The sequence below is a fragment of the Pseudophryne corroboree genome, chromosome 7, assembly GCF_028390025.1.
Source record: "Pseudophryne corroboree isolate aPseCor3 chromosome 7, aPseCor3.hap2, whole genome shotgun sequence".
Taxonomy (NCBI): Eukaryota; Metazoa; Chordata; class Amphibia; order Anura; family Myobatrachidae; genus Pseudophryne; species Pseudophryne corroboree.
In genome coordinates, this window is record NC_086450.1 from 450690743 (window position 1) to 450717609 (window position 26867).

Consider the following 26867-nt stretch of genomic DNA (forward strand, 5'->3'; position numbering starts at 1 on the left):
CAAAGTCACTTTACAAGCATCAAAAACAAAGCAAAGAGGTTTAGTATTACAGCAAGAGCTAAACAAACCGAAAAACAATGAACACAGTATATATAAAGCACTTAGTGCAGGGTTGCTGCAGCCATTTTGGGTAATAAATTCCACAGGTTACATAACCCACCCATGAAAGGTACCAGGCGTGGCAGCCATTTTGGACGCGCTACATAGGTTACCCTGGGTGGAATAGGCAATGCCCAGAAGAGACTGCACAAAATTTGGAAGTTGCAGTGTATTAAAGCTAGAAGCAGAACCCTGACATAACCATCAGTTCCTAGTAATTTTCATGCCACCCACGGGTGTACCACAAAGGTTAGAATGTGTGACATAAACCATACAAGAAACTCAGACATATATACTGGTGACTGAATGGGTAGATCCACGTGTTGTGCATAATGCCCAAGACAGAACCACCTGAGGCAGCCACGTGAGGCACATTGTATAGGTTACATCTGGCAGGGGGCGCAATTCCCCCCAGGTGGTGGATAAACAGGAAAAGAAAAAAGGCAGGAAAATGCAGTACTAAAACAAAGGTGATAGACACCGACGTATTTTTAGTGTGTGCAGTGCACATGGGCCCTCAGGGTCCATAGGGGGCCCACACCGCACACATTGCATCCGTTACTTTCATTACTTACCCTCCATAGTCCCACGGTGCAGCAGCAGTGCTGCAGAAATCACAGCGTTGCAGAAATTGACCATTTTCCGTGTTTCGTCCATGCCCAGTAGGAAAATCACTGGGAAAATGTCCGCATGTGCTTTAGACTCTGGAACAGCACTATGGTCCCCTAGTGACCCTAGTGCCCAGAGCTACAGCTCTGCTGGCTATAGAGAAAGGGTTACATAGAAACATAGAAACATAGAATTTGTCGGCAGATAAGAACCACTTGGCCCATCTAGTCTGCCCCTTTTTTTTTTTTTATATATTATTTTTTTTTTTTATCACTAACCTTATTTGTTCCTTATTTCTTTGTAAGGATACAAAGGGTTTGATTCTATATCGGAGTGGGAGAAGGGACCTTCTGACGTACCTAGGGGAGGAGACACGTCACCAGGGGGAGGAGCTACGGGCGAACAGGGTACCCGAAAGATTACTAAAGGTAATAGTTGGTGGCGTGGATAGTAGAGGAACTATCCCGCTGGCCTAGCTCCTCCCCCTTGTGTCGTGGCTCCTCCCCCTGACGGAAAAGGTCCTTTAGCCCACTTGATTCTAGCATCTACCATAGAGGAAGGGGCCCAGACGAAGCCTGCATACGGGCCTTCTCCTCTCTAGATGCGCCCTAAAGACAGCACTATAAAAACTATGATAAAGTTAACAAGAAAATAAAAAATAAAAAAAGAAGTAAACTGCAACAAGCCTTGTATGGTGAATAATTAAGTTGTGGCACCTGATTGGATAGATTTCCTTAAACCATCCAATCATGCGTCACATAGACTTTTATGTTTAATAAGAAGGGTGCATCACATCCTCTGTGGATGGGGGAGAGGTAGCGATTTGTGGGTAATAGGAAGGTAGTGACACAGTTTTGAGGAGAGGACAGAAGTAGTAATTTCACAATTTAGATGGGAGGCAATGTATCATACCATCTACAGAGGACAAGTAGTGGTCTCGCCAATACCATCCAATCGTCTTCTAGCTTTCATTTATCTAATACATGCCATAAAATGGTAGCTATTCGCTAATTGGTTGCTATGGGCAACTCTGTCTGCTTTAAAAGGTTTGATACATCTGACCCTTTATCTTATTTATCTTTATCCACTTGATTCACATATATGTGACATCTGGTGCAGAATTGTCTGGTTACTGATGAGGGGGAGATTTATCAAAGCTTGCAGAGATAAGGTGGAGAGAGATAAAGTATCAGCCAATCACCCCCTGTCATTTTACAGGCTGGTTTTGAAAAATGACAGTTAGGAACTGATTGGTTGGTACTTTAACTCTCTCCACTCTATCTCTCTCTCTCTGGGCGGGATGTATTAACATACATCGCCGCCCCTCGCCGGTTACCGCAGCGATGTTGATCGCATATGTACTAACATATGTGATCAACATTGCGATGCGGTGACGGAGGCCCCCCGCAATACCTGTTAGGTGGTCTGCGGGGGGTCTCCGTCATTTCCCAGGGGTCCCCACACAGGCTAGATGCCGGGAAGCAGCAGCAGGCTGCCCCCGGCGCCTCCTCCTCCCCCCTGCAGCCGGAAGGAAGTCCGGCTGCGTTGCTAGGGGGAGGAGGAGATTACCTTCCGGGTCCAGGGCAGCCTGGAGGAAGGTAAGCTGGGGGGGAGGGGGGGAGGCGTCTGCGGCGGTGTCGGCGGGTTGCGGCGGTCGGCGAAAAGAAGCTCATAGGCTTCTATAGGGTATCACCATCCAGAGATGGCGATACCCTGGACGCCGAAAACGCGGCGGTAGGGTGTTAGTAAATATGAAAATGCGGTAAAACCCCCGTTTTCGAGGGTTTTACCGCATTTTTGCTTTAGTACATCCCACCCCCTCTCTCTCTCTCTCTCTCTCTCTCTCTGTAAGGTTTGATAAATCTGACACACAAAGGAAACAGTGATTTATTACATAAAAAAAAACCTGCCTTGCAAGTAAATCGTTCTTCCTGTAATTGTGCTAGTAAATGGCTGTGACAGCAGCTCAGATACATCTGAGGGCTCCTCTTCCTTTAATCGTCGCCTGACACCCGCTCCTGTCACCTCAGACATGCAGCAGGTCGCTTAGACACCAGGCCTAATTACCGGAAAATTCCTCATGCTGATATTTGCTTTTCCCTGAAATAAATCCACTTTTTATCACTCTTTACCACTCTTATCATTATTACCTTCTCTACATTGTGTATCTTAACCCTGTAGGTGAGATAGCGCTTCCGTACGGTGAATGTATACAGTTGTATATGTGACTTTATGGCAGAATAATCAAAAAACCAGTGGCTGAAAACACTCAAATATGTCCCTCTAGCTTTGATATGGAAACAAGCAGCAACAGAAAAAAACACACATATATAGTATATATATATACAGGTTGAGTCTCCCTTATCCAAAATGCTTGGGACCAGAGGAATTTTGGATATGGGATTTTTCCGTATTTTGGAATAATTGCATACCATAATGAGATCTCATGGTGATGGGACCTAAATCTAAGCACAGAATGCATTTATGTTACATATACACCTTATACACACAGCCTGAAGGTCATTTTAGCCAATATTTTTAATAACTTTGCGCATTAAACAAAGTTTGTGTACATTGAGCCATCAAAAAAACAAAGGTTTCACTGTCTCACTCTCACTCAAAAAAGTCCGTATTTCGGAATATTCCGTATTTCGGAATATTTGGATATGGGATACTCAACCTTTATATATATATATATATATATATATTATGCTTCTATCATGGGTTTAGGCCCTGTCTCACTCTTTTAAAGAGACAGACCCACACCCCAGCATATCAGTTAATGCCAACCTGGGGAATAATACTATATTCATATCCATATAGTCATTTTGGACTTGAGGAGCCTGTGCAAATTCTGATAAAAAAATGTTATTGTCTCCATGATTCATAACAAACCCTTGGAGTGGGATGCGGTCAAGATCCCGCCGGATGGAATCCCGGCGGTCGGAATACCGACACCGTAATCCCGTCCGGCACAGTCCCGACATATTCTCCCTCTGTGGGTGTCCACGACACCCATAGAGGGAGAATAAATTAGTGTGCCGAGCGTAGCGAGGCACCACGTCCGCAGCGTGGTGAGCGCAGCGAGCCCGCAAGGGGCTGCGTTGCGCTTGCCCCCTTGTCGGGATTATGCCGGTCAGGATTCCAGTGTCGGTATTCCGACCGCCGGGATCCCGTCCGGCGGGATTTCGTACTGATCCCCTAGAAGTATATTATCTCAATCAGATTATATTTATTATATACAGTAATTTTTGGCTCGACAAGCCTGCACACTGTATGTGCCGAGTGTCAGGCGTGTTTTTACTTTTTTTTTATATTATTGCTCCTCTACCTGATGTCACATCGAGATCACATCACACATACCTCAGTTTCTTTCTAGGGACGGGTTGTACTAAAAATACATTGCTGTCCGCCGCAGCGATGCTAATCGCATATGTATTATGTACTAACATATGCGATTAACATCGCAATGCAGTATACTGAGGCTCGACTCGATGTTGGTGGTGAGGTCGGCGGTGGTCTCCGTCACCTCCCAGACCCGGCCAGATCCGGGAGGTGACGTTTGCAGGGAGTTCCTGGGCTCCTCCTCCTCCTCCCTGTAGCCGGAAGAACAAATGGCTGTGCTGCGGGGGAGAAGGAGGAGGGGGGCCGCACCAGCATTATGGAGGCTTACAGGACAGACGAATGCTGGGTGGGGAGTCATCGTGAGCAGCGCGGGGCGGGCGGAATGCGGTGGCGGTTAGAAGCCCATAGGCTTCTATAGGGTATCGCCACAAAAAGATGGTGATACCCTCAGCATCGATAACACGGCTGCCGGGGGTTAGTACATATGAAAATGCGGTAAAACCCCCCGAGTTTTGCTGCATTTTCCCTTTAGTACATCCTGCCCTAGGTGACTAATCTATCCAATAGTGAAAACGCAATCCAAATTATTCTCATCGTTTTTTGTGCGATGCCGTAACGAAGAGGCAAAGGGCCTAATTCAGACCTGATCGGTGCCGTGCGTTTTTGCACAGCAGCCGATCAGGTCTGAACTGCGCATGTGCCGACAGCTGTCTCAGCCCTGCAATCGCCTTTGCCTGATTGACAGGCAGAGGCGGGCGCAAGGCGGGAGGGTGCGGGACGGCGGCGTTTGGCCGCCGTTTAGGGGGCATGGTTCGAGCAACTCAGTCATGCCTGGACAGTGCAGGGGGCGGGCCGCGGTGGCTGTGTGACCTCACATGCAGTCGCTGCATCCAGCACAGCGACGGGTAGCTCCAGGGAGCGACTCTTCAAGTACAAAAGCATCGCCGCTGTGCGGTGCTTTGTACTTGTGCGGGGAGTTCGGGCCTGACATGCGGGGTGGACTAGCCCTGTCCTGGGCGTCCCCCCGCATGTCTGGGTATCTGATCGTAGATGTGCTAGGTCTGAATTAGGCCCAAACAGACAAACAAAATTTCAGACTAATTTATTTTTTGTCTCCATAGTTCATATATTTTTTCAAAACAAATACTGTGTACAGACACAAACATTATTATAAGCATAGATATATAATAATCCAATAGGAAGTAAAAGAAAAAAAAAAAAGCAATGTGAATTGTGTTCCACCCATGTGCCAGCCAATTGCGTTTTAATTTAGCTAACATGATAAAACACGTCTGATCAGCGAAGTAACCAGAACATTGTGGGCCCCACAGCAGTTGTTAATTTTATACCCCATAGTGGTGCCCTAGCTTATTTTATGAACTATCGCAGTTCCCTAGTTTACATGATGTCACATTGTATGGCAGCCAGTACACATTGTGCCTCCCAACTGTCCCGATTCATGTGGGCTGCAGTGTCCTACAGGGGAGTTCATTGGGGAATCCTTTGATCACCCGCTGCTCTGCTCTGCAAAGCAGCAAGTGATCTCTGCATCTATACAGCGCATAGAGGTGAGCAGAGGGCTGCCCGGGAGCACTGGGCACGCCCCCAAAATGCCGTTTAATGGGTCCGTGTCACGAGTCCATGCCCGCTCCGCATAGGCCATGCCCCACTCATTTGAGGTCACTCCCCCTTCTCTGGTCGAGCACGGCTACGCTGTGTCAGGCTCCCGAATCTCTACATTAAAAAGTTGGGAGGTATGTATTATGCCACAATACAGTGCCACCATTCCATTCATACTGTGCCATATTACATTGCTCTCCAGCTCAAATTATGCCACATTACGGTGCCCCAGTTATTATTATTTATAATTATAGTGGCATCCATATTACAACGAGCAGATACGATTATGACACGTTACAGTGGCCTCCAGTTCATATAATGCCACAATACAGTGCCCCCTTACCATTATAACATCCACTACACACTCCTCTCACTGACAATGCAATGTCACACAACTGGGGCTGGGCAATGGATCAGACACAATTGCTTACCAGGGAAATCACTATGTAACTTTAAACCTGGGCCCAGCTACTACCCCCCCCCCCCCAAACCTCTTGGCACCATAGCAATGGCACCCCTTGCACCCTTTATAGTTACTCCCCTGCATCTGATTTAGCTAGCTTGGTAAAACACGTCTGGTTTAGCTAGCATAGTGAAACGCGTCTGCTTTAGCTGGCATTGTAAAACGAGTCTGATTTAGCTAGCATTGTAAAATGCGTCTGATTTAGCTAGCATTGTAAAATACGTCTGATTTAGCTAGCATTGTAAAACACGTCTGATTTAGCCAGCATGGTAAAACACGTCTGATTTAGCTAGCATGGTTTAACGCGTCTGATTTAGCTAGCATTGTAAAACGCGTCTGATTTAGCTAGCATTGTAAAACGCGTCTTATTTAGCTAGCATGGTAAAACGCGTCTGATTTAGCTAGCATGGTAAAACGCGTCTGATTCAGCTAGCATGGTAAAACGCGTCTGATTCAGCTAGCATGGTAAAACGCGTCTGATTTAGCTAGCATTGTAAAACACGTCTGATGTAGCCAGCATGGTAAAACACGTCTGATTTAGCTAGCATGGTATAACGCGTCTGATTTAGCTAGCATTGTAAAACGCGTCCGATTTAGCTAGCATTGTAAAACGCGTCCGATTTAGCTAGCATTGTAAAATGCGTCCGATTTAGCTAGCATTGTAAAATGCGTCTGATTTAGCTAGCATTGTAAAACGCGTCTGATTTAGCTAGCATTGTAAAATGCGTCTGATTTAGCTAGCATTGTGAAACACGTCTGATTTAGCTAGCATTGTAAAATGCGTCAGGGTTAGCTAGCATGGTAAACCGCGTCTGATGTAGCTAGCATGGTAAAGTGCATCTGATTGGCTGAGCAGTTGCTGACACACTCAGACAATTTAGAACGCAGCCATTTAGTACCAGGAATAGTGAGCACTCAGCATTGTGGAAGGAAGACTTTTCCAGTTGTAAAGTGCAGTGGAATATGCTAGCCCTACGTAAATAAATGTTACCAATGTTAAGAATAATCATTTCTCTTTGTAAATAACACACAGAAGGAAGGAGATTTAGCCTCATATAAAAGTGGCACATTATACTGAATCTATGGTTGTTGTGGAACTACAAGTTCCAGCATGCACTGGCATCCTTTGTGCGCATGCTGATGGCAGTGAGCAGGCATTTCCATACTGGATCAGGGTGGGGCAATATTTCTACAGGCAGAACACCGTATTGCTGGTACTAATAAAGGGGTAGTTTCATGGTTGCCCCAAATATGTAGTGTGCTCCTGACAGAGGTAACATCACTGTCAGCCACAGTAATCAGTGCCGAGTATGTCCTCCATTCTGTTACTGCAATCTCAGGATGGCGCTTACAGAAATACTGCGCAGAAAAAAAATATTCGACAGATACAATAAATTATACTTTTATATATCCCTTTTATTTGTATGTTTTTAAAATGAGTCGTCCATTCACTTACCCCCGGACAATAAATATTATTCTCAGAGGAAGGTGTCTGTATGTGTATTTTTACTAAACCTTCTGTCGGATGAGGTGTGTAGTGTACAGATCACTTTGGGGATAATTCAGACCTGCTGCGTTTTTTGCATCCCTGCGATCAGATAGTCGCCGCCTACAGGGGGAGGGGGAAGTCGCTGCGCAGGGGTGCGATCGCATGTGCAGGAGAGCCACACAAACTTAAGTTTGTGCAGACTCTGCACAGCTCAGGACTTACTCAGCCGCTGCGATAATCGGGGCCAGAGCTGACGTCAGAAACCCTCCCTTCAAACGTCTGGTCCCTCCTGCGTTTCTCCGGACACTCCTCTAAAATGGTCAGTTGCCACCCACAAACATCCTCTTCCTGTCAGTCACCTTGCGATCGTCTGTGCGATCGCTTTTCTCGCACCATCCCGGCGCTGCCCGGCGCTTTCCGTTGCTGCAGCCCATCGCGCCTGGGCATTGCGGTGCATATGCATGCGCAGTTCAGACCTAATCACCCGCTGTGCGAAAATGCAGCCTAGCGATCAGGTCTGACTCGGCCCCTTAATCACTATAATATCACAGTAATAAATAAAGACACACAGACGAAGATTTGGCAGAAAACTGTGAGCTATTTATTCATTTAAATATATATATTTAAAGGAAAGTACGGGCTGATTTTAGCCATCCTTTTCTTGTCACCATACTTTCCCAAAATTTAGCAGTGCGTATCATAGCCGGCAGAGCTGCATCCAAAAATCCCCAAGTCCGGGGCGAGATTGGGTCACAAGGGGCGAGCTGCAGTGGCATTTCCTTGCTCCCTTTGCATCTAATAGGATTGACCCAAATGAACATTATATGTCACAAAGGAGCCATGTGACCATAGAAAGGCATGAGGTTGTAGGTTACCTGCGTTTATACAACTGACAGATAAATCAGAGGCGGCTGCTAAAAGACATGATCAAATGCAGAAGGGGGCTCATTATTCCTTATAATACACGTTATACTAATAATCACCATACTGATGACTCCAGAGCTCACCGATTATAAGTGATGACATCAGCACTCACTGATTATAAGTGATGACATCAGAATGCACCGATTATAAACGATGACATCAGAATCCACCGATTATAAGTGATTGCATCAGAACTCACGCTTAAAAGCGATGACATAACTAAACCAAATACAAGCGATGGCATCAGAACTCACTGTTTGTGGATACTACTTACACGAATTTATACACATATTTGCATTATTTGTGTTATAGTATAATGATGATATCACCAGCACAACTGCAGCACCCATCCGCGGGTGATAATAATAATAATAATAATAATAATAATAATAATAAGATGTAATAATAACAACCTAGTAAAATGTAATACTAGATACTTCAGAAAAGAAACTATAAATGATTACAGACAGTAGAATTCCTGCATATATCCCATCTGTATAGTTCAGCACACCGCAAAAATACAATATGACGGAAGTGTAATAATTAAGTCATTAGCGCCAGACAACAACTTGACAACTAACCTTCTGGCTTTATCATACATGGTTCCAGGTCTGTACAAGGTGAATACTGAGAAGCAGCGGATGGTATAGAGCAGGGATAGGGAACCATTTCCCTACAGCTGTTGTTGAACTACACATCCCAGCATGCCCTGCAACAGTTTTAGCATGGCCAAATAACAAAGATGTAGCAAGGCATGCTGGTATGTGTAGTTCAACAACAGCTGGAGGGCCAAAGGTTCCCTATCCCTGTTATAGAGGATGAATCTATGGGACCTAGGCAGGATGCTGGTTTGGGATCCTTGTTCTCTCGTTTGCCAAGAAAACGCACAACAGAGGTCTATTCATGAAGCAGTGAAAAGTGTGGAGAAGTGAGCCAGTGGAGAAGTTGCCCATGGCAACCAATCAGCTGCTCTGTATTATTTTATAGCATGCAAATTGTAAATGTTACTTCAATGCTGATTGGTTGCCATGGGAAACTTCTCCACTCTTATCACTGCTTCATGAATAGACCCCACAGAATGATGTTTTACCCTAATCCGGGCTCCTTGGTGTCGCTAGAGCCCTAGGTAGGATTCTAGATTGCCTAACAGATAATCCGGCTCCGAGCAGCAGGTAATGTGCACATCGCGCTGGGTAGAGAATAAGAATCATATTGGTAACCAGAGCTGTAGTAGAGGAATGGATGCCATGAGTGAAACAGATATGTAGCTTGGTTTGTCCTTATTACACCTATATGCAGATAGAAGCACAATGTATAGTGAGAAGGGGCAACAGGGGTGTTGTGATCAAATGCAGGTCTGTACAGCGAAACGCGTGGCGCGTGCCAACAGCTGAGGCCTCAGTGCTGTTCCTCTGCCCCCAGCTCTCCCATGTCCGCGTCAGCATCCACCCACGTGGAACCCTTAAAGAGCAAATAAAAAGCGTTGCTGCTGACGGGGGTCTTATTAGGGTCTGACTGCACCTGTTCCGGCTTCTGAGAACAGAAGGGCGACAGGCCGGACCCCAACACCCGGGTGTCCAACTCTGCCAGGATCTGAAGCGAGTATTTCAGCTCCTGCTCGCTGTCAGAGAGAAAGAAAACACTGTGATTAGTGTGTAATACTCTACTATTGCGTCAGAAATGGAAACACATACGTTCTGTGTACAGTCACTATAACGACAGTGAGTATGTATGAAGCAAAATAGTTGTAATGCTACTTGAAGTATTTTAACCGCATTGGCATTATAACTTGGAACATAAAGGGAAAGTAGTGGGTTTAAAGTTAAAATGTCAACATTAGAATGCCTTTAGTGCATTTCAACCGTGTCGGCATAATGCTGTGTACTTTCAACAGAATTACAGTCTACATCAGATGTGGGGAATCTAACAGCCTGCGGGCCTTACATGGCCTGGGAAAGCATTTGGTCCGGCCTGGCCAAGGCAACCGCAGAGTGTACAAAGTCATCCACTGTGCACGGCATAATGGGAGATGTAGTTTTCTTGCTCTGTACACTGTATATAGTGTAAAGTGGGAGAAAACTACATCTCCCATGATGCAGTATGTGGCAGATGGCTCCAGGCGGTGATGTGAGGCAGCTTTGGAGAGGGATCTCAGCGAAGGTCTGCTCTGCTGGCTACAGGCAGCTGGAAGGAATGACTGTGCTGCGGTGTGGAGCAGACACAGGACCTGGACCGGTGGTGTACAGAAGATCTGGATGGGACCTGTCCTGCAGTGGTGGTGAGTGCCCTCCTGGCACTATACTGGTGGCATTATGTGTATGCTGGTGGCATTATGTGTAACTGGCACTATTCTGGGGTCATTATGTGTATCTGGCACTACTGGGGACATTATGTGTAACTGGCACTATACTGGGGCATTATGTGTATCTGGCACTACTGGGGACATTATGTGTAACTGGAACTATACTGGGGACATTATGTGTAACTGGCACTATACTGGGGGCATTATGTGACATGAAGTGGGTGTTTCTGGGTGTCAACTGACCGTTTTCAGGGAGTGATCAAAAAAACGCAGGCGTGCCAGGAAAAACGCAAGCGTGGCTGGCCGAACGCAGGGCGTGTTCGTGACGTCAAAACAGGAACTGAACAGTCTGAAGTCATCGCAAGCGCTGAGTAGGTCTGAAGCTACTCTGAAACTGCACCAATTTTTTTTGTAGCCGCTGTGCGATCCTCTCGTTCGCACTTCTGCTAAGCTAAGATACACTCCCAGTGGGAGGCGGCATAGCGTTTGCACGGCTGCGAAAAACAGCTAGCGAGCGATCAACTCGGAATGACCACCTATGTGTAAGGTCACGCCTACTTTCCCAGGAAAGCACACACATTAGGAGGAGGATGCTTCAAAAAAGGCCTGCGAATGATGTTAAAAAAATCCAAATGGCTCTTGGCAGAAAAAAAGCTTCCCCACCCCTGGTCTACATAGTGACTGTCGGCAAAATGACTGCATACTTCAAGAACAAATCGTTTTAAATGTATAGATATAAATAATAAATTCCTAAATGCTACGAGGAAGCTTTTGTGTAACTGGTGGCACTAAACGTGTCTGATTATGGTGGTAAGCTGTGTGTCTTTAGTGGTATGACTAATGCTATTGTGCCTTAACCTATACAAATCTATCTCCTTTTGGACCCCAGTGGTAGTGTTAGTACATACCTGTACATGGTGAATAGTGAGGGGATGTTATAATCACGAAGGAGGAGCAGGGTGGGGAGCCAGCCCTCGGTGAGACCCTGCGAGGCGTGGAAACCTGGAAGATGGGAAGAGGAAGGAGATGGAGTGATGCATTAGTTAGCGCTGACATAACTTGTGTCGGCCTTACTGCCTTTACTCGCCCTTTGGGGGCCCTTACTGCTTGTAGGTACGTACCTGACAGCCATGCATTGGGGTTATTAAGGGCTATTCTATAAAGGGAGGTGTATCAAATCTTGGAGAGATAATGGCCCTCATTCCGAGTTGATCGCTCGCTAGCTGCTTTTCGCAGCAGTGCAAACACTAAGCCGCCGCCCTCTGGGAGTGTATCTTAGCTTAGCAGAAGTGCGAACAAAAGGATCGCAGAACGGCGTTGAAATTTTTTCAAGCAGTTTCTGAGTAGCTCCAGACCTACTCCTACCTTGCGATCACCTCAGTCAGTTTAGTTCCTGCTTTGACGTCACAAACACGCCCTGCGTTCGGCCAGCCACTCCCCCGTTTCCCCAGACACGCCTGCGTTTTTACCTGGCACGCCTGCGTTTTTTAGCACACTCCCGGAAAACGCTCAGTTACCACCCAGAAACACCCACTTGCTGTCAATCACTCACCGATCAACAGCGACAGAAAAGCGTCGCTCGACCTTGTGTAAACTGCATAGTTTTGTGTGAAAGTACTTCGCGCGTGCGTACTGCGGCCGTGCGCATGCGCAGAAGTGCCACTTTTTCAACTAATCGCAGCGCTGCGAACGAAATCAGAAATAATCAACTCGGAATAAGGGCCAAAGTACCAACCAATCAGTGTGAGCCATGTTACAGGTTTGAAAATGACGATTAGGACCTGACTGACTGGTACTTTATCTCTCTACACTTTATATCTCTCCCAGGTTTGATACATCTCCCCCAAAGAAAATATGAAGTGAATTTAAAAAAAAATCATACCACGTATTATTATTATTATTTTTACTTTTAAGTGTATAATATACTAAAACCTTGGAGAGAGATAAAGTACCCACCAATCAGCTCCTAACTGCCGCGTTACAGGCTGTGTGTGAAAAATGACCGTTTGGAGCTGATTGGCTGGTACTTTATCTCTCTCCACTTTATCTCTCTCCAAGGCTTAGTATATATGCCCCTAAAGCTGTGTACACAATGGGACTATGGTGGTCATTCCGAGTTGTTCGCTAGCTGTTTTAGTTTGCAGCGCAGCGTTTTGGCAAAAAAGCGGCACTTCTGCACATGCGTATGGGGCGCAGTGTGCATGCGCGACGTACTTTCACAACAGCCGAAGTAGCTTCCCACAAGGTCTAGCGAAGCTTTTCAGACGCACTGCTGGCCGCAGAGTGTTTGACAGGAAGTGGGTGTTTCTGGGAGGTAACTGACCGTTTTCTGGGAGTGTGTGGAAAAACGCAGCGTGTCGGATACAAACGCAGGCGTGCCTGGGGAGACGCAGGTGTGGCTGGCCGAACGCAGGGCGTGTTCGTGACGTCAAAACAGGAACTAAATAGTCTGAAGTGATCGCAAGCTAGGAGTAGGTCTGGAACTGCTCAGAAACTGCACAATCTTTTTTGTAGCCGCTCTGCGATCCTTTCGTTCGCACTTCTGCTAAGCTAAAATACACTCCCAGAGGGCGGCGGCCTAGCGTTTGCACGGCTGCTAAAAGCAGCTAGCGAGCGAACAACTCGGAATGAGGGCCAATGTGTACCCAGCTGATATGTCGGCACAGCGAGCCGACGTATGGGATCCTGGGTACATACTGAGCGATGTAATGATGGTCAGAGTGACATATCTCTGCTTCCTTCATTACCCATCACGCCGTGGTCGCTAGCGTTATCGCATGGTTGGCTGGACAACTTCACTAGCATCTGAGGGCAACTGCAAATTGGGCATACACACTGGCCCTCATTCCGAGTTGATCGCTCGCAAGGCGAATTTAGCAGAGTTGCTCAGGCTAAGCCTACGCCTACTGGGAGTGTATCTTAGCTTCTTAAAATTGCGACCGATGTATTCGCAATATTGTGATTACAAACTACTTAGCAGTTTCAGAGTAGGTTCAGACTTACTCGGCATCTGCGATCAGTTCAGTGCTTGTCGTTCCTGGTTTGACGTCATAAACACACCCAGCGTTCGCCCAGACACTCCCCCGTTTCTCCGGCCACTCCTGCGTTTTTTCCGGAAACGGTAGCGTTTTTATCCACACGCCCCGAAAACGCCGTGTTTCCGCCCAGTAACACCCATTTCCTGTCAATCACACTACGATCGCCGGAGCGAGGAAAAAGCCGTGAGTAAAAATACTATCTTCATTGTAAAATTACTTGGCGCAGTCGCAGTGCGATTATTGCGCATGCGTACTAAGCGGAATTTCACTGCGATGCGATGAAAATTACTGAGCGAACGACTCGGAATGAGGGCCACTGAGCAATACGTCCGATTTATTGTTTGTCCGGAAAGGACAAATCGGGACGATCCATATTTGACCACTTTTTGGGGAACCCAGAGGGAAAGTCCAAAGGGCTAGGTGCGGGAGCTTGATGACATGAATTGCGTGCCCGCCCCTCCCCCCATGACATTGGGGAGTCTCTCAGTCTTTTCTGGAATGTAGGAAATGTGGTTTCAACTATACGCCAGCCGTATAAACATACGTTTTGTTACAATGGGATACGGTTGTTAGGTCGACAGTCATTAGGTTGTCAGTCATTAGGTCGACATGCAGTAGGTCGACAGGGTTGCTAGGTCGACCTGGTCTATAGGTCGACATGTGCTATAGGTCGACATGAGTTTTTCACAACCATACCTTGCAAGTGATTGCCCCTTTAAAAAAAATGTCCAAGATTGTCCGGCAACCTCTGACGCCATTACATCCGGCCCCTAGGGTTTTACATGGTCTACATAGTCAGTGGTACAAAGGCTGTTTTTGAAACATCCTGCAAACAGCATAAATGTACTGTAACCATGGCAACTCTTCTACATGTTTGACAGTTGAAAGACATTATCTGACTGGTTGCTAGTGGTTACATCACATATAGGGGGCGATGTATCAAAGCTTGGAGAGAGATAAAGTGGGGGAGAGATAATTGTATTAACTTGGAGAAGACATAAGGAAGTGATAAACCAGTGATAAGTGCAAGGGGATAAACGCACCAGCCAATCAGCTCCAATATGTAAATTGACAGTTAGGATCTGATTGGCTGGTGGCACATATCACTGGTTTATCACTTCCTTATGCCGTCTCCAGGTTAATACATCCAGGCCCGGCGACAGGGGGGGTCAAAGGGGACACCTGTACCGGGCCCCGAGGGTTGGAGGGGCCCCATGAATCAGGGAAATAAAATATAGGACGCACTGCCTATTTGAAGTGAATGCCTGCCCAGCTGCCAGTCACCTAAAAAATTAATTAAGTGTCCAGTCAGAAGCCGCAATACCTCCTTCCGCGCCTCCCCCTCCTTACCCTGTCACTTGGTATGGTCCCATACCGTGGCACCAACGTCGTGACGTCATGACGCTGGCCCGCCGGCACTTCCCTGTCTCCTGCCTCCGCTGAGGAGCAGTCCAGAAGCTGTGCACAACCTCCCGCTGCCGGCCTGGCCACTGGTGTGTGACACTCGGAGGGAGAAGATTGCAGCAGCTTCCCCGCAGTGCTACACACGAGAGAGACACCCTAGCTGTGGTGACAGTGAGTCCTTCCTGGACAGTCTATGTCTGCTTCACAGTATGTGTGTGTGTGTATACAGTATATGTGATGTGTATGTATGTAGGTATGTGTATGAGTGTGTTTGTGCTCCAGTAACGGACACAGTGCACTTTTGTTGTGTGTTTTCCATCTATGTATTGTAGTGTTTCAGTATATGCACAAATCTAGTGCCTTGTATTTGGTGATGCCTGTATTGGCACATGCAGGTTAGGGATATTTAGGGAGTGGGACAGAGGGGAGGGGGGCCCCAGAGATATCAGTGTAACGGGCCCCAAGATTTCTGTTGCCGGCCCTGAATACATCTGCCCAAAAATGCCAACCAATGCACAGCCTGCAACATGAAGTAAGGAGCTGATTGGCCGGTACTTTATCTCTCTCCAAGTTTTGATAATTCTCCCCCATATTTTGTTAGTACCCTATGACAAAAACTGCTTTAGGCTATTTACACAGTGTTATCAAATCTGTTATAAGATGTGGATTGAAGCAGCGCCGTCACATTACAATTACAATAAATCACACTGTGCAGCCCTCTACATAGGAGTAGTTATGGAGATTACTCATGTGAGATCCCATGATGGCTGTCGTCCGGGTATTACAGAGAGCTGAGAACACACTGCTAATCTAGAGGGGATTACTGGGGATTATAACTCAGCGGCTGCACCTCATCGCAGTGATAGGGAACATAAACACTTCGGAGCTAATGAAGAATGGCTACTGCGCCAGTCTGCGCAGCGTGACGCTTAATTTACCTGGGCACAACGGACACTTGTAATGCCTTGCCACCAGAAAGTCAGGATTGGGCAAGGATGGGGTGTTCTAATGAAGGGTGTATTCACACAGATGCCGCACATGCGCACTGTACAAAAACAGGTTGGTGACAATGACTTGTCATGCACTTGGCACGCGCCGCCCTACGCTCCTGCATGAGGACTAAACAAACGCTATTTTTCATGGTTATTTTTTTTCCCCGACAGTAAGGGGGTCTATTCATGAAGCAGTGAAAAGTGTGGAGAAGTGAGCCTGTGGAGAAGTTGCCCATGGCAACCAATCAGCATTGACGTAACATTTATAATTTGCATACTATACAATTTTACGGAGCAGCTTATTGGTTGCCATGGGCAACTTCTCCACAGGCTCACTTCTCCACTCTTATCACTGCTTCATGAATAAACCCCAAAGGGGGAGATTTATCAAAGCTTGGAGACAGATAAAGTGGAGAGGGAGTAGTACTTTATTTCTCCCCACTTTATCTCCCTACAACCTTTGCTATGTCTCCCCCTTAATCTTCAAAATAACTGATGCTTTTGACTGTAAATCAAAACGTTGCCACCTGTTTCCTCCACCTCGTTATTATAACCAGTGTATACTATTTCTCTCCTTATCCCCATTCCACAAATACCTGTTCCCTCCCCATCCCACCATCGCTGTGACCTCAGTTAACCATCTCCATGTTATTTAGAGTCCTGTGGGGCAATTAATCTCTGGACTCTTGAGCTGTGCCCCATTCACAGCTGTCCCCCTATATCTCTGTAAGAGTTTTATTGGCCTTCATCTCACGGAAACTGTGAACTTATCCAGGATTTTTTCCAGCTGCGCCCAGGTCTCAGGCTACTGTTGGCTGGCAGGCAGTAGGTTGGATAAACAAGCTTTGTAGGGATTCACAGCTAAACCTCTACCAGGGTTGTAAATACGTAGGATTTTACAAACTCCCCATAAAGCTGTAACTAGTGATTTAAGTCCTGGGCAGAGCAATGAGAGGTAACCTGCCACCTCTGATCTCATCTTCTGAGAAGCCATGTGAAGTGGTATCTCCTCCCCTGTCAGTGTCTAATGTCTAGCTCTTGCTAGAGAATGTCTGCCTTGTCAGGAATGTTCTATGCCTGCACTATATGGATTGCACGTAAACGTTGCAATGTTCTGTGTATTTTAAATTGCAGAGACACTATATGAAAAATAAAAAGTCCTCAGATGTGGTGGGCCATATAACATGATGCAATAGGAGAATACCTGGATGGAAGCCCACCACAAGATCAGGCCTTGCTGCACGGTGGCTCTCCACCAGTGTCTCCCAGAAGACGTGATACAGGCCTCTGTAGCCACTCAAGTACACTTTCCCACGTGGTCCAAATGCGGTCAAAGGCGGTCTCATAACTGGTCCATCTACTACCTCTGGTCCTACCATGACGACCTCTAGGCCTTGGTTTCCTGGGAACATCTTGGCAAGCTCGTCATAGTCCGTGGCCTTAATGCATAAGGTTTCTATATGGGAAGCCCCAACCACGTGCACAGTGATCGGTCCAGTGTATGGGTCCACGCGGTAGGTGTTCATAGCAAAGCCAATGGTCATTGGTCTAGTGAAAAAGTCTGTTGTCAAGCGTTTGATGGACTCTCTGAGTTCACTGTTTTCTGGCTTCGGTTTTCCAGCATTGGCCCATAGAATTCCCATGTAACGCCCGGCCATGATATTATCCAGTTTCTCCTCCAAATTCTCCTGCATGGAGAACCAGTCTTCCCAGGTCTTCACATCTGTGATGGTCTTACTCCAAGGAGATGTTGTGAAAGGAATGTCCCCTATGAGAAAGCCACAACGTGGTCAACGGACACCACTCAAAGAGAAACATCATAGATCACAACAACTATATGGACTGAGTACATTGTGATTGCTGGTAGACTAGAACATTGCTGGTAGACAGGCTGTACTGGCATTGTATACTACAGGATCCAGTCAGGATCCCAGCGTTCAGGATCCGAGCACATCGGAATACTGACGCCGGATTATTAACACTTGGCCTAATTTAGCATGGGTTGTAGTTGTGCGAAAAATTGCACAACTGCAACCCTTTACACTAACATGCGGGGGGACGCCCAGCACAGTGCAAGTCCACCCTGCATTATGGGTTCTGCCCCCCCCCCCCCCCCCCCCCCCACTAACATGCGAGCGTTTCACTCAGCAACGATGGTTAAGGTCAGGCTGCAGGTAAGGAGGGTAAGGGGGTTGGGGATTAGGGCTAGCCTACTGTGCACACCTTGCACCCTTTATAGATATGCCGCTGTCTGTGAGGCGGCGATAGTTTATTTTTATTTATTTTACTCAGCGATGGGGGTATGGAGCTTAGCCCTGCCCCCTTGGTGACCCACTAAACCCCACCCTCTTCCCTGATTGGCTTTTGTGTCCCTCCTGCTTCCTGTGACAGGGGCAACTGGCGGTCACATGTCTTCGCCTTTATGGTGCTACAAAGCCCGTTCTTGTGTAGACCTGTGCGTATGACTGTGCCAGGAGACACCCAGGAGACGCTATCAGTTGCATTATTAAAACTGCGTATGCCCGATATGCGGGTGCCCGGAATTGCTAGCGACGTCATCAGGTTTGATGTGCTGAACATTAAACCTGACGATATCGCAAGCGTCCTGCAGTATGCTAAAGAAGGACGGAACAGTGATCGTTCCGTCGCATTAATATCGTTCCAGTGTGTACAGGCAATCGGGGCTGACAGGTATTCGTTCTGATGTATCCAGCTTGACACCAGCCCTCTTGCAGGGGCAGATTCTCAGTCTGAGTATGGCCTCCAATGTGAACGATGGAGTGCCGGTATAGGCAAACATTTCAGCAGCCCCGTCCGTGGGACTCAGATAACACACCAGTGACACTCACATATCACACTCATAACACGGGCCATCTCCGTGCATCTGAATAACCACCTCCCAGTCATCGACCAGCACGTTTCCAGGACATTTTTTCTAATACTGGGCCTGATTCAGTTATGGATGCTAATGAAATCGCAGCTGTGATCCCTGCAGCCAGATAGAGAATGGCTGTCAGCATGCTGATTGGTGGATGGCTGGAGTTATGGACCAATCAGAGTGTAGCATTCTCTACCTGCCTCCCAGCCTGCAGCCAGACAGTGCATGACTGTCAGCATGCTGATGGGCGATGGCTGGAGCTATGGACCAATCAGAGTGTAGCATTCTCTACCTGCCACCCAGCCTGCAACCAGACAGTGACTGGCTGTCAGCATGCTGATTGGTGGATAGGTAGAGCTATGGACCAATCAGAGTGCTGACAGCCATTCACTGTATGGAAACGTGGAGAAACGGAATGGGACTGCAGGAGGGGTATGTTATGTGTTTTTTTATTATTTATTCCTGTGAATGGGAGGGTAGAGGCAAATCCTTCATATCTATGGGCACCTCCGAATCAGGACCATAGCAAAGAAGGATACTACATTTTATCTCTTCTACCTCAGTGTTTGGGCACCTGCCCTATCACTTGGGAAACTAATGAAACGAAAGTGGGCTGTGGGAACAAGGAGCTACCGGCTCCTGTTTGACACCCGCAATCCTACAAGCTGGCCGGGTAAGTTGTTTTAGTGAAGGGTGCCAGGTTGGGCTACTCTGGCCTCCCTCACGGCTGGGCCCTGTAGCAGCTGCATGGACCCCTCCCCTTTTTATTGCCGCACTGCATACGGGGTTTATGACAGAGAGGTGTATGACAGGCCCCCTCCTAATAATTAGTTTTTATGTGTGGAACATTCCATGTAATCACTACCTGTAAATATCAGCCACTCCAGCAGTCGGTCTATGGCCGCGAGCTTCAGTTTCCTGCAGAACTTCTTGTGTAATGGCCAGTTCTCTCTGTGACACTCCGAGCTGCAGTAATACACATTCTGGCACCTGGAAGGGGGCGAGCACAGGTGGTGGGACGAGTACAAACAGCACAAAGGAGGCCAAATAGGGTGCAGAACATGTAAACCTAATACACAAGTGACGTCAACAGGTAATAGCTATATCAACAATGAGTCGTGATATCTTTTATATACTCGGAATTGTGTATGGGGTCCATTTAACGCAGGTGACCTGGACACCATACACATGGAGGGTTCCTGGTGGTGGAAGCTAAAGGCAAAAAGCTCCTTGCAACTGCCAGCAGGGATGACCATAGACGGGTCTAACATTGATGGTTCCAACGGTAGAGTACATGGATGTCAAGACACCATTGATGGCCATCAGTGCACTGGCTGGAGGTGGAACGTAGCGGGCCAATCAGGTAGGAGATGGGGCATTGTGGCCCTCGTTGGGGATTAAAAAAAAACGCTGGGCCATCAATGGTGGAGAACCATTGCTTCTGCTCAAATCCATTGACCATTGTTGGCAAATGATCGATGGGCATCCCAACCGGCCAGTCGCTACACACAGTCCACGGAGAAGGAAACCTGGTGTGTGGCAACATAGACTGGAGCCAGACGAGGAAGCCACAGATGGGTCACGTCTGGGATATGATGAGCCCTGCAATTACCAGCAGCTTCACCCCCCAATGGGGGTGGGAGGATGGGAAGGGGGGATAATGGAAAAATGGGGTGAAAGGTAAGGGGGTCCACACAACAGCTAGCAGCCCCGTGAGTCCAAAATACTAGTTCCTTACAAGGGATCCGGTCAGGATCCCAGCAGTCGAAATACTAACTCCGGAATCCCAACACTGCTTGGAATGCCGGCGCCGGCATCCCGGCAGCGGGGATCCTGAATGGTGAGGTAAGCCGCTGGGGTGGGGGGAGGTTACTTTTAAGCTGCAGGGGGAGGAGTAGGCTGCGGGAAGGAGGGGCTAGGTTTAGGCTGAGGGGAGGGGAGGTTAGGTCTAGGTACCCACGAGGGAGAGATAGGGTTAGGCTGGGGGGGGGGGAGTTTTAGGTTTAGGCTGCGGGAAGGGGGGGTGTTAGGTTTAGACACCACCGGGGAGGGTTAGGACGTGAGGGCAGGTAGGGTTAGGTTTAGGCTGAGGTTGGGGAGGGTTAGAGGGTTAGGAGGGGTGGGTTAGCATACTTGCCAGACCCCTGTCTGGATACTAACCATCGGGATGCAGCGTCGGTATTCTGACCACCGGCATCCCGACCACCAGCACTTCAGCCCCAACCCACTCATAATTATTGAGCAGCGTGATACTTCTGGGGTGTTACACGTATACCAGTACTCGGTATACCACATGGTGCTTTATAATAGTCATATAACGCCTTCCTTCACCCCAATTAAGTCACATATATCGACTGCCCTTGGTGCCAGCCCCCAAGCCCTACTGTACCTGCATCATCAACCAGCAAACTGCATCATCAAGCCCTCGGGCTGCCCATTTTCAGGGAGCTCTCGGGGGGTGGACCAGAGTCCCAGGTTCTGCCCACTTCAATGGGGAAGCTTGATGATGCAATTTGTGATGAATCGCATCATTGTGACCTCAGTCCTTGCTGCACAATGAAGGTAATTCAGACCTGATCGCTCGCTAGGGAATTTTTGCACTGTTTCGAACAGATAGTCACCGCTCATAGGGGAGTGTATTTTTGCTTTGCAAGTGTACGAACGCATGTGCAGCCGAGCGGTACAAACAGATCTTGTGCAGTCTCTGCGCAGCCCAGGACTTACTCATCTGCTGCGATCACATCAGCCTGTTCGGGGCCGGAACTAACGTCAGGAACCCTCCCTGCAAACGCTTGGGAACGCCTGCGTTTTTCCAACCACTCCCTGAAAACGGTCAGTTACCACCCACAAACGCCTTCTTCCTGTCAATCGCATTTGCAAACGGCCGTGCGAATGGATTCTTCGCACAAACCCATCGCTGAGCGGCAATCAGCTTTGTTCCCGTGCGACGTACCTGCGCATTGTGGTGCAAATGCATGCGGAGTTCTGACCTGATCACAACGCTGCAAAAAAACGGTAGCAAGCGATCATGTCTGAATTACCCCCAATGAGACTTTCTCTGTACTAGCCACCTACATGTCCCCTCTGAGGAGTTTGAAAAGTATCTATTATATTATGAGATCTATTATATCATGAGAGGTCTAGGAGGACAATAAAGGAGCAATTTCTACTTTATCGATTCTAATAAACAGATCACACACTAGAACTTATTATCCCTAATGCTGTATCTGTGTTGCCACAATTATGGCCATACCTACCTCTTACAGCGCCTCATGCTGCGGGGGTCTGCAAGGCCGGATGGTAGCTTCTGGCACTGAGCACAGAATTTATAGGTGTCTTCCATCCTCTGAAACATCTCAGAATATGTCCGGATACCAAAATTAGAGGCAAGATTGTTACCACCAAGAGCAGACCTGGGGGGATCGGGGAGAGATAAGGAGACATTAAGGGCAAAGGAAACAAGACAAAACTACTTAAAAAAGTTGGCTGAGGTGAGAAGCAATATGTATCACGTACAACATAACCATAGAGAATAAAAGTGAAGTACAGGGAGAAAGAGAAACCAGGTCAGATGTGCAAGAGATATATTTATAAACTAATGAGGAAGGATTAGTTGATGAGACACAAGTGAGGAGTCAGTAAGAAGACAACGGGCACCTGTACTCCTCGTAGCTCTTCATGTTCAGCTTCTGAAGGATCACGCTGGACAGGCCAGGCACATTGCAGTCCATGGCCATGAACCCCAGAGAGTCGGTGTAATAGCTGCTGGCTGCAGCCTGCGGCTTCATAGACTTCTTCTTATATGGTGCGTTCTTAGAGGACACTTTCTTCTGGGACATGATGACACCGTGTTTATGGCTGGATAGGAGCAGACTACATGAGAATGAGAGAAGACTACTTTACATCTACCTGTGGTACAAAGACTGTGAGAACACCTACCTTTACCCATTACACAGACTATGAGAACACCTACCTATACCCATGATACAGAGACAATGGGGCACCTACCTCTACTTATGGTACAAAGACTACTAGAGCACCTACCTCTACCCATGATACACAAACTACTAGAGCACCTACTGTACCTCTAACCATGATACAGAACCTATGTGAGCACCAACCTCTACCCAATATACAGAGACAATGAGGCACCTAGCTCTGCCCATAATATAGAGACAATGAAGCACCAACCTCTACTCATGATACACAGACTACTAGAGAACCCCAGCCTCTTTCCCCCAATGCACACACAACGAGAACACCAACCTCTTTCCCCAATACACAGATAATGAGAACACCAACCTCTTTCCCCAATACACAAACAATGACAACACCTATCTCTTTCCCCAATACACAGACAATGAGAACACCAACCTCTTTCTCCAATACACAGACAATGAGAACACCAACTTCTTTCCCCAATACACAGTCAATGAGAACACCAACCTCTTTCCCCAATACACAATGAGAACACCTATCTCTTTCCCCAATACACAGACAATGAGAACACCAACCTCTTTCCCCAATACACAGACAATGAGAACACCAACCTCTTTCCACAATACACAGACAATGAGAACACAAACCTCTTTCCCCAATACACAGACAATGAGAACACCAACCTATTTTGCCAATACAGTCAATGAGAACACCAACCTCTTTTCCCTATACACAGACAATGAGAACACCAACCTCTTTCCCCAATACACAGACAATGAGAACACCAACCTCTTTCCCCAATACACAGACAATGAGAACACCAACCTCTTTCCCCAATACACAGTCAATGAGAACACCAACCTCTTTCCCCAATACACAGACAATGAGAACACCAACCTCTTTCCCCAATACACAGACAATGAGAACACCAACCTCTTTCCCCAATACACAGTCAATAAGAACACCAACCTCTTTCCCCAATACACAGACAATAAGAAAACACCAACCTCTTTCCCCAATACACAGACAATGAGAACACCAACCTCTTTCTCCAATACACAGACAATAAGAAAACACCAACCTCTTTCCCCAATACACAGTCAATAAGAACACCAACCTCTTTCCCCAATACACAGACAATGAGAAAACACCAACCTCTTTCCCCAATACACAGACAATGAGAACACAAACCTCTTTCCCCAATACACAGACAATGAGAACACCTACTTCTTCTAACAGTACAGAGAAAATAAGAAAACCAACCTCCTCCAACAACACAAGAGACAATGAGAACATACACTTCTTCCCACAATGACAATAAGAATACCTACCTTATTTCACAGTACAGAGAGAAAGAGAACACCTACCTATTCTTACAGTATGGAGCCAATAAGAGCACCTACCTGGTCTCACAGTAGAGATAGCAGGAGCACCTCTACGTACAGTAAAGAGACAATAATACCACCTACTATGTTTCACAGTACAAAGACAATAAGAACACCTACCTCTTTTTTATAGTACAGAGACAATAAAAACACCTACCTGGCCTCACAGTACATAGTTAACAGGAACACCTACCTGGTCTCACAGTACAGAGATAACAGGAACACCTACCTGGTCTCACAGTACAGAGACAATAAGAAAACCTACCTCTTTTACAGTACAGACACAATAAGAACACCTACCTGGCCTCACAGTACAGAGATATCAGGAACACTATTCCTGGTCTCACAGTATACAGACAATTAGAACACCTACCTATTCTTACAGTACAGAGACAATAAGAACACCTACCTGGCCTTACAGTACAGAGACAATAAGAACACCTACCTATTCTTACAGTACAGAGACAATAAGAAAACCTACCTCTTTTACAGTACAGACACAATAAGAACACCTACCTGGCCTCACAGTACAGAGATATCAGGAACACCATTCCTGGTCTCACAGTATACAGACAATTAGAACACCTACCTATTCTTACAGTGCAGAGATAACAAGAACACCTACCTGGCCTTACAGTGCAGAGATAACAAGAACACCTACCTATTCTTACAGTACAGAGACAATAAGAAAACCTACTTGGTCTCACAGTACAGAGACACAGGAAAACCTACCTCTACTTACACTACAGAGACAATAAGAAAACTGACCTATTCTTACAGTACAGGGATATCAGGAACACCCACCTATTCTTACCGTACAGAGAACAATAAGAACACCTACCTGGTCTCATAATACAGAGATAAAAGGAACACCTACCTCTTGTTTGTAATAGAACAGAGACAATGCTTGCACTGTGCACTGATATCACTGATTTATACCTCAATCTATTTTTAATAACCTTTTAATCCACCCCATTAATTATTATGAACGTGACACTTGATTGGTTTGTCCGCACCCCAAACACAGACAGACAAAACACACTTATCACTCTGCGCTCATCACCAGTCACTCAGCCACATGAGGTCCTATAATTAGTGACTTCCTGCAGTGGCCAGGAATCTCACAGGACTAATGATGTGTGACAGGCATAACTCTGTCCTCAGCACACTGACCACTGACTGATACCAGGAGGCTGCAAATGGGGGTTATCCAAAGTGTGACCTTTCATGCATTTGTCTCTTTGTCACTTCACACGAATCTTACCACACGCAGAGGACATGCCAACTCCTAATACACAGTCATTTGTAGCACATTGGCTAAGCTAATGCCCAAAAATGCAAAATCATGCACTTGGGTCTCAAAAATCCAAAGGCTAAATATAGTATTAATGGCACTATACTGGGAACTACTGAGGAGGAAAGGGATCTAGGAGTCACTATTTCAGATGACTTAAAGGCAGGTAAGCAATGTAACAAAGCAATGAGAAAGACTAGTCAGATGCTTGGCTGCATTGGGAGAGGAATCAGCAGCAGAAAGAAAGAAGTAATAATGCCACTGTATAGGTCATTGGTACGGCCTCATCTAGAATACGGTGTTCAATTCTGGAGGCCATATCTTCAAAAGGATATTAATACATTAGAGACTGTACAAGGAAGGGCAACTAAAATGTTGCATGGCCTACATCACAAAACATACCCAGAAAGACTAAGAAATCTCAGTATGTATAGTTTGGAGCAGAGAAGGGAAAGGGGGGACATGATAGAAACTTTCACATATATCAAGGGTTTTAACAAAGTCCAGGAGGGAAACATTCTCCAAATGAAGAGAAGCAATAGGACACGAGGACATGCACTGAGACTGGAGGGGGGGAGGTTCAGGAGAAATATGAGGAAAAATTACTTCACAGAAAGGGTAGTGGACAAGTAGACGCTAAGACAATAGAGCAATTTAAACATGCATGGGATAGACATAAGGAAACATACAAACAGAGAGTGAGAGACACCTACATATAGCCAGGGTGGGACACTGTCCTCGTACCCCCCTATGAATACACAGCTATTAGGACACTTACTGTACCTAACCTCCTAACACAAGCATGGTACATTCATCTCATAATGCCTAATTCAGTAAGGATTGCCATTGCAAAGCTGCTTGCTACAGCACAGGCTGAACGATACCAGGCAGGAGCTGTCCTGTCCCCTATTGCAGGTGTTAGCATGGCTCCTGGGACAGAGTCGAGTAACTCTGCAGCAGCGGCAGGTGCATCGGGCAGGAGCTGTCCTGTCCCCTATTGCAGGTGTTAGCATGGCTCCTGGGAAAGAGCCCAGTAACTCTGCAGCAGCGGCAGGTGCACCGGGCAGGAGCTGTCCTGTCCCCTAT

At 46.8% G+C, this 26867-nt stretch overlaps 1 protein-coding gene across 2 annotated transcripts in view; it reads right to left on the reverse strand.

The window, feature by feature from the left end:
- Window positions 1-8203: 8203 nt before the first annotated feature.
- The window catches only part of MSS51 (MSS51 mitochondrial translational activator), a 36882-nt gene continuing 18218 nt past the window's right edge, over window positions 8204-26867 (reverse strand). Inside the window, exons 1-7 of one of the 2 annotated variants that reach the window (XM_063935052.1) lie at window positions 25365-25462; window positions 22821-23036; window positions 22421-22576; window positions 20029-20153; window positions 17490-18053; window positions 11760-11853; window positions 8204-10170 (exon numbers count right to left, since the gene is read on the reverse strand). In XM_063935052.1, the coding sequence (XP_063791122.1) occupies window positions 9948-10170; window positions 11760-11853; window positions 17490-18053; window positions 20029-20153; window positions 22421-22576; window positions 22821-23002 (1344 nt within the window). In that variant the 5' untranslated portion in view covers window positions 23003-23036; window positions 25365-25462 and the 3' untranslated portion in view covers window positions 8204-9947. Of the gene's footprint in view, window positions 10171-11759; window positions 11854-17489; window positions 18054-20028; window positions 20154-22420; window positions 22577-22820; window positions 23037-25364; window positions 25463-26867 lie in introns of those variants that run through there. The other variant, XM_063935051.1, reaches the window with a different exon arrangement.